Source organism: Octodon degus, unplaced genomic scaffold (genome assembly GCF_000260255.1).
Source record: "Octodon degus isolate 3935 unplaced genomic scaffold, OctDeg1.0 scaffold00171, whole genome shotgun sequence".
Taxonomy (NCBI): Eukaryota; Metazoa; Chordata; class Mammalia; order Rodentia; family Octodontidae; genus Octodon; species Octodon degus.
The window spans coordinates 2883773-2892769 of record NW_004524747.1 but is presented as its reverse complement, the minus strand read 5'-3'; the positions used below and the strand labels follow the sequence as shown (position 1 = coordinate 2892769).

Genomic DNA, 8997 nt, shown 5'->3' with positions numbered 1-8997 from the left:
TAATCTCTGTAGACTTCAGTCTCCTTATTGTTCTTAGTAGATGTTCTCAATTGTTAGGAGAGGAAATGTTCCTCCAGGACTTTTTGACTTTTGACACCTTGCACACCAGAGGGGTGTGTGTGTGTGTGTGTGTGTGTGTGTGTGTGTTAGCATTGGCCATTCCTTTATGAATGAATAGATGACATTCTGGTCTGTGACCTCCATCTCTTTGAGGTTAGTGAGGTAGCCTACTACCCCCTGGGTGAACTGATCCAGCTGAGTTTCTAGATCTGCAGTGTAGGCATGGGTTCTCTGTGTGATCTGCAGTGTAGGCATGGGTTCTCTGTGTGATCTGCAGTATAGGCATGGGTTCTCTGTGTGATCTGCAGGAGGATGGTATATATGGCTTGCTTGCCTGATACAGTGTCTCCTTTAAGGAATATGAAGTAGGCATAGCATATGTCAAATGAGATGTACTGTAAACTGGGTCAAAAGCTACATAAAGCCAGGCATGGTAGCACATGCCTGTAATCCCAGCACTCAACAGGCTGAGGCTAGGAGGATCATTTTGAGTTCAAGACCAGCCTAGGCTATGAAGTGAGCTGAAGGCCAACCTGAACTGCATAGCAAAACTGTCACAAAAAAAAAAAAAAAAAAAAAAAAAAAAAAAAAAAAAAAAACTATCTACTATTATCCAAGCTACTTGTATGTACACATAAATATATCTTTGCCCTTTCTTTCTTTCTTTTGTCCTTTTCTTCATCCCAGTAATTGTACTGTTGATTTTTGCTCGTCTATTCAAAAGAATAGTTAATACTTAATTGTTTTTCTTTTCATTTTTAATTTTTTTAAACTTTTTATTTTTATTTATTACAGAGAATACGAGTTAGAATTAAAACAAAATTTTAACGTGATACAGAATTTCACTTAACAAAGTAATATGGATTTCGCAGTATTTGCTGTAATACATAGTGCTGTCTTCATCCACCCTATTTTACACTTACAAATCCACACTGATAGTTTGCAAAAATACAAGGACTATTCAATATCTTTAAAGTAAATAAAATGTATATAATTTAATCTTTCATACAATTTTATTTTCTCCCTTTAACCATAATAATATGATATCCAAACTTTCTCTTAATTGATGGGTCTGTAAACACAGGCTTATCCATTCCACTCTCAGGCAAGGCAAATACTGTTTTTTTAATGTATTTAGACAGTCTACAGAGTCTTACTACGTAGATTGGACTCTGATCCTCCTGTTTTTAGCTTCCTAAGCACTGGAATTATAAGTGCGTAGCACCATGCCCAGTCTCAATCACAGTCTCAGGGTGCCCCAGGGATGGGGCCGGCACAGTACTCTGGGGATGGAACCCCGGTCACTGTGCTCTGCCTAAAAGCAGGAGCTTTAGTCTGCTAAGCTATCTGGCCAGCCCGAATGCTGCTTCTTGAAGTGGTCCTACCATGGACCTACTGGTCATCCAACCCAAGTCACCCCCTTTCCTGGCTTTATCTTCACTATATTGTTCCACCACTTCAATGAATCTCATTCTGGACTTTAACTTTTCCATGGCTTCCATAATTTTGCTGTGGTTTTCACATAGAATGTGTCGGACCTTTACTGCACTGCCACCACCATTGGGGCCCTGAGTCTTCTTGTTTGCACTATCAGTCCCAGAGGCTGCTCCCCATTTCCCCCCTTTTACAGAACCACTTTTTCCTTTGGGTGGCATCTCCTTGCTACTACATTGGCATAGAGAAGCCCCTTCTTTTTATTTTATTTTTTTAAGTTTGCGTGTCTGATTTATTTCATATAACATTAAAGTCTTAAGGTGCATTCATTTTCTTACAAAAAGACTCAAATTTATCCTTTTCTATAGCAGAATACTGCCCCATCACTAATAAGTAACACATTTTCTTTTTCCATTTGTGTTGATAGGCAGACTAGCCACTTCTAAGATTTTGCTATTTGAGTTTTGCTGCTATAAATATGAGTGTACATATATCACTATCAATATAGTTTCTGATTGGGAAAATAGCTAGAAATGAGACAGCTGATCAAATGTAATTTCTGTTTTTAGTTTTTTGAGGAATTTCCGTACTAATTTCCTTAGTGGTTTAATTCAGATGTATTCTTGTTGATATTTTTGTCTAGATGATCTGAATATTTGTGGGGGTTTTTGTTTTGTTTTTTGCGGAACCAGGGATTGAACTCAGGCCCTTGCGCTTGCCAGGGAAGCGCTTACTCCACTGAGCCATCTTCCTGGCCCCTAAAATGGTAGAAGGTTTTTTTTTGTGTGGTTGTTTTGTTTTGGAGGCCTGAAGATGCCTTTAGGGCCTTTCTGGTTTGCCATGACTATCTGGGTTCAAACCACAGAAGCTTGAGCTTGAGGGCTTTGTTTAAGCAGGCACTTAAACAACTGAGATATTGGGCAGGCCCCCTGATCTGAATATTTGTGATAGTGAGGAATTGATGCCTCCTACTATAATTGTATTAATATTTATTTGATACATTATTGTCCAGTTATGTTTATTTTGTGAAATTGGGTGTACCAGTGTTTGGTGTATATTTATTTACAATTTTTATCTCTTCCTGTTAATTTATTTCCTTAACCAACATGTAGTGATTTTCTTTTCCTCTTCTGGTTAGTTTTAGCTTAACATCAATTTAGAAAATAAGAAAGCCATTCCTGCTTGTTTTTAACCTCTTATTTCATGGAATATTGTTTTCCATGATTTGAATTTAATCTATGAATTTCTTTTTGAATTAGATCTATTTCTTGTATGTTGTATAGTATTAAGTTGTGTTTCTTCACTTTTCTGCCAATCTGTGTTTCTTTTGTTTTAATGTATTTTATTTTTTAAAGAATACAGGGGCCAGGGAGATGGCTTAGTAGAGGAAGCGCTTCCCTGGCAAGCACAAGGGCCTGAGTTGAGAAAGAAAGAAAGGAAAGGAAAGGAAAGATTACAAAATAGTACCCAAAAAGTTGTTAAGAAATTAAAAAGAAATAAAATAAGAATAATAAGAAAAAAATTAAGCATTAACTGCTCCTTTTAAAAGACCAGCAGAAATTAGCAGTAAAATTATCCGAATTATCTGCATATATACATAAATATATATTTTCCCCTTCTTTTTTTCTTTTCCTCTTTCCTGTTCCAGGTACACTTTTTTTTAAATTTATTTTTATTTATTTATTTGTGTGTGTGGTCAGCTCAGTCCACCAGGGGGCGGGGCTGGCTAGCATGTGGTGCTGGGGGATTGAACCACAGTCCCTGTGCTTTGCTAAGCTTGTTCTAAGTAGGTGCTTTAGACCACTGAGCCATCTCACCAGCCCCCTGGTACACTTTTGATATTTAAATTTCTTTTTTTAAAAGGTCTTTTATTTATATCCCTTTTTTTTGTTTTGTTTTGTCTTGTCAGAGATGGGTATTCTGTTGCTGTAAGAGAAGCTGTATTTGAAGAAGTCTTTTTTTGCATTTAGGACAGGGTGTGTAGGGATGTACAGGGTCTCACTGTGTAGATTGGACTAGTGGTAATCCTCCTGTTTACAGCCTCCCAAATGCTGGGATTACAGGCACGCACCGCCACGCCCAGTCTCAATCTCAGTCTTAGTGCGCCCAGAGGTGGGACAGGCATGGATCAAACCCCAGCCACTGCTCTCTGCCTAAGCAGATGCTTTAGTCTGCTGAGATATTTGTTGCAGAAGTCTTTAAAGGGCTTGATGACAGACCAAAGATTATAGGTACTTGAATTCAGCAAAATAACCCAATATACACCAATAGTCCATATTAGTAGTGGGTTATCAGCACAACTGGCAGTTGTCTGAAGTTACTGACATGAGCCTTTTGCAGCTCAGCATATTAATATAGCTTTACTTTTATACCTCGTGGTTACACTTTTCTGCTGTCTGGTTAAGTCCTTTTTAATTTCTTATAACGTTTTTAACCAATTTTGAGTGGTAATCTAAACAACTAATTTAAGCACAACATCATACAATATAACAATCATTGTTGAATTCCTATTATTTTGTTTAGTGAATTTCTGTGCTGTTTTAATTTTTTTTTTTTACTGTCCAGGACCAAATGGGGAAGGGAGTCATATAGCAAGTGGGCATGAATATAGAAGAGAACTTTATCTGGTAATCATCAGATAATGATTCTTCCTAGCTTTCTCAAGGCGAAGATCAATCCCAGATGCTAATCTTTAGGGAGATAAGCATTTGTTTGATCTTTGGTCTTTAGGTCTGGCTCACAGCAGCAGCATCTGTCCCTCCCACAGCTGTAAGGTATCTTGTCTTCTGTGCTATCTTCTTTGAGAGCCTGGCCCAGTCTGACTGCCTATAATACTTTCATCTAACTTGGCTCCCTGCAACAGAAACATGATAGAACAGTGTCAGCGTTGTTTTAATTTGCATCTCTGGAATGACCAGTGATGTCAAACATTTTCATTTGCCATTTCTACCTATTCATCTGAGAAGTGTTTATTCCTTTCAGATGCTCACTTTGGATTGGCCTTTAATTGCAGGGTTCTGATTTTTGGGAGAGTGTTAGTATTCTAGATGTTAGTCATTTGTCTGAGGAACAACTGCAAAATTTTTTTTTCACACTCTGTAGTTTGTCTCTTCACTCTGTTGGTGGTTTGTTTTGCTATGCAAAGGTTTGTAATAAGACCCAAATTACTGATTCTTTGGAATATTTCCTGTCCAATTGGTGTTTTTTCATAAAGTTGTTACTTACACCATTGTCTTCAAGACTTCTTCCTGTTCTATTTTCCAACAGATTTAATGTTTTTTGTTTTAATATTTAGCTCTTTGATCAATTCCAATTTTAGTTTAGTGCATAATGAGAGGTAGAGGTTTGGTTTTAATCTTTGCCACGTGGAAAGCTTACTTTTCCAGCACAGTTTATTAAAGAGACTTCTTCTAGTGAAGAACAGATGAACAGATAAAAGGTACTTATACACAATTCAGTACAATAACTCTGCCACAAAGAGGATAAGTTTGAGTCATTCATAGGCAAATCTGTATATTCCTGAGACCATAATATTATGTGAAATAAATCCAAAACACAAGCCTAAGTATCACATGGTTTCTCCTATACGAGAAACTCAAAGTATCAATAATTTTCAGAGCAAAATAAAAGATGTAAAGTTGGAAACAAGGGATAGGTCTTGTACAAATGAGAAGCAGATTAACATGGAAAAAAGGGTTAGGCAGGGGAGAGGAATGAGAAATCATAATAATTAATATCTCTTATGTACGTGTACCAACTCCCTGTAACGAATGCTGTCGTTATGTACTGAAAACATGTACTAATCAAAACACTCAGAAATTAAGTAACTAAGAGGACTCAGTGTGAAGAACTTGGGTACTTGATTGCTAGCGGGGAGGGAGCAAAGGAGTGTGGAAGAGAGGGAGAGAAATAAAGAGGGTAACAGGAAGATGGAGAGAGGGAAGCAGACAGAAGGAGTGGAAGAGGCAGGGTGGGAAAGAGAGACAGACAGACAGACAGACAGACACATGCAGAAAGAGAGATTCAGAGAGCTTTGACACAAACCTAACTTTCCAGTTGATGGCCTGAGCAACCTTCCTTCTCTGATCAGGCCCTCTTCAACAGCATATTTAGCTATGAACTTGTTCACTAAGGTGTATAGTACTTTCATTATCCAGTCACCTTCCAAACACAGGAGCTTCTTGGAGGATATTTCATTTTATTTATTTATTTATTTTTGTATTTTAGGTAAGGGTCTACAGGGTGTTCTGGATCTCACTACTAGATTGGACTCACAGTGATCCACCTGTTTACAGCCTCCCAAGAGCCAGGATTGGGGCCAGGCAGGTGGCTCAGTAGAATAAGTGCTTCCTTGGCAAGCACGAGGGTCTAAATTCAATCCCCGGTTCTGAGAAAAAAAAAAAAAAGAGCCAGGATTACAGGCAGGTGTCACCCCACCCAGTCTCAATCACCTTCTCAGCATGCCCCGGGGGGTGGGGCCAGCACAGCAGGCCTGGAAATCAAACCCCCCCGCCCCTGTGCCTGTTTGCAGGGGCTTTAATCCACTGAGCTATTTAGATCTAATCCATAACAGATGTTTAACATAATAAAGAACATATGTACATATGGAGATAATGTTAGTTTTTCCTCTGCAGTTTGAATTCCTTTTATTTGCCTAATTGTTTTTGCTTGCTTAATTGTTTGGCTGTAACTGCTCTACAGAATTCAACATTGTTATCTGGTGATATCTTAATTTCTTTGTTATCTTTGAAAGTTAATTTTGCCGCGTGCTAAATGTTCTGTTGACTTTTAACATTCCTTTAAATATAGCATCCCACATTTTCTGGCCTTGAAGGTCTCTGCTGAGAAATCACTAATAATCATACTTGGACTGTCTTTTATGTAACTAATTACTTGTTCTTGCTGATTTTAAGATTCTCACTTTGCTTTTGATTTTTCATATATTATAATTTGTCTTAGTATGTATCTCTTTGGGTTTAACATTGAAGATCATGGAGATCATTGATACTCTTGGATTTGTAAAACTAGTCTTTCCTTGAATTTGGGAAGTTTTCAGCCACTATTCAAATAATATTTATACCCCTTTCTTTTTTCTGCACCTTCCAAGACTTCCCTGCTATCGATAGTGTCCTATATATCTCTTAGTTTCTGTCCTCTTAAATTTTTCACTTCAGAGATAATTTCAAAAGACATATTCAAGTTCATTGATCTTTCTTTCTGCTGTTTGGATCTACTGTTAAAGTCCTCTAGTGAATTTTTCACCTGCTATTGTATTTTTATGTCTAGAATTTCTATGTTGTTCATTTGTATAAATTCCTCTTTGTTGATATTCTGTTTCGTTTACATTACTGTCCTGATTTGCTTTAGTTACTTGAGTTGGCCTTTAGCTCACTGAGCAGACTTAAAGCAGTTGTTTTTCATCTTTGTTTAGTAGTTTTAATGCCTATGCTTCCTCAAGGATAGTTTTCATACTTCAATTTCTTCCTTTAAATGGACCATAATATTGTGCATGATCTGGGTTTTGTTCATGAATTCTCTGCGTACACCTGTCTTCAAGATTTATACCTACTTCCTCCTTCAGTGAATGTAGTGTTGATATTTAATATTTAGATCTTTGTTCTATTTTGACCTTAGTGCATGGCAGTAGACTGGATCTAGTTTTAGTTGTCATGTGGATAACCTCTTTTTCTAGCACCATTTATTAAAGAGGCTATCTTCTAGTGAACATGCTTGGCCCCTTTGTCAAAGACAATGTGGCTGAGCATGTTTGAAGTTGTCTCTGCATGTGCTAATCTGTTCTATTGACCTTTAGATCTGTTTTTTTGCCGGTACCATGCTGATTTTTTCACGGTAGTTTGTAGCATTATTTCAACTCAGTGATTGTGATGTCCCCTGCCTTACCTTGTTGCTGAGAAATATCTTTTCTGTTCTAGATCTGTCCTAAATCAATTTTGGAATTTTTTTTTACCTAGTTCTATGAGGTATCCTAGTGGTATTTTGATTGAGATTGCCTTAAATGTGTTACAATTTGGGGGTATATCCATTTTCACAATGTTGGTTCTTTGTAACCATGAGCAAGTATTATCTTTCCATTTTCTGTTATCTTCTTTGCTCTCTTTTCTCAGAGTACTGTAATTTTCAGTATATAGATCTTTTACTTCTTTTGTTTGATTGAGTCTTAACTATTTCATTACTTTTGGATGCTAATGTGAATGGTATGGTTTTCCTTAATTCTCTCTCAGAAAATTTGTTGTTTGTGTGCAGGAATGTTATTGATTTTTGAGTGCTAACTGTATATAACAATTTGGTCGTTCCTGCTCTAATCTTTATAATTTCCTCCTTTGCACAAGCTTTAGGTTTCATTTGTTCTTGTTTTTCTAGATATTTTAAGTTAAACATTAGGTTGTTTGTTTGAGCTCATTCTGTTTTCCTGATGTGAGAATTCACCACAACAAAGTTTTCTTATTGATGCTTTTATTAAGTCCCATAGGTTCTGGCATGTTATATAAGCATTATAGTTTGCTGGTAGATATTACTTGATTTCCTTTGGGACCCACTGGTTATTCAGGAGGGTGTTGTTTAATTTCTATATGTTTATGTGGTTTTTGTGATTTCTTTTGCTGTTGATTTCCAACTTCATTGCACTATGGTCAGATAACATACATAAGGTCATTTCTATTCCTCTGCATTTACTTAAGTATGTTTTATGAGCTAGTATGTAGTCTGTTTTAGAGAATGTCTCATATACAGCTGAGAAGAATGTGTATTCAAATATTGTGGGCTGGCTTTCAAGGTCAGTGAGGACTCAGGTCATAGTAGAACCTGTACTGTAACATCCTGTAATTCAGTGGTGTCCCAGATTTTCTGATCAAGGAGATTATAAGGCCACAGAGGAAAGTGATTTACAATGTAGAGCATGCCTAAGGAGAGTCACATGGAGAGAAAACATTCTCTCAGGTTTTTTTTTTCTTTTTTCTTTTTTTTTGGTGGAACGGGGGATTGAACTCAGGCCCTTGCGCTTGCCAGGGAAGCACTTATTCCACTGAAGCATCTCCCCAGCCCTCTCAGGCTTTTTCAGAGAGCAAATTGGGCAAGCAATGGCCATGACTCATCCACATGGCAGACACTGACAAAAGATCTATAAACTGCTGTACAGGGTTTCAGAGTAAGTTCTGAGGGAATTTGACTGACCTTGTCAGATACAAAAGTTACATTTTCAGTTATATAGGTCTTGGTCTTAATCATCCAGCAGAAAAATATAAAATTGAGGTATAAAAAAGCCATGTTAATATGCTGAGCTGTAAAAGGCTCAAGTCAACAACTTCTGACACTGCCAGTCTTGCGGACAACTCACTACTACTATAGACTACTGGACTATATTGGATTACTCTGCTGAATTCATGTACTTGCAATATATGAATGGCAATGGAATACACATCGCTGACAAAAGTAAACAAAAAAGGGATGTAAATGGACCATTTTGTAGTGGAAAATCTGTATATA

At 37.2% G+C, this 8997-nt stretch overlaps 1 protein-coding gene across 1 annotated transcript; it reads right to left on the bottom strand.

Moving 5' to 3' along the window:
• Positions 1–1073: 1073 nt before the first annotated feature.
• LOC101561752 (peptidyl-prolyl cis-trans isomerase NIMA-interacting 4-like) lies at positions 1074–1715 on the bottom strand. The gene is made up of 2 exons (XM_004643332.1): positions 1423–1715; positions 1074–1176 (listed from the first exon to the last, which is right to left on the bottom strand). Exons 1-2 carry the CDS (start codon positions 1713–1715, stop codon positions 1074–1076), a joined length of 396 nt encoding a protein of 131 aa, XP_004643389.1.
• Positions 1716–8997: the final 7282 nt, after the last annotated feature.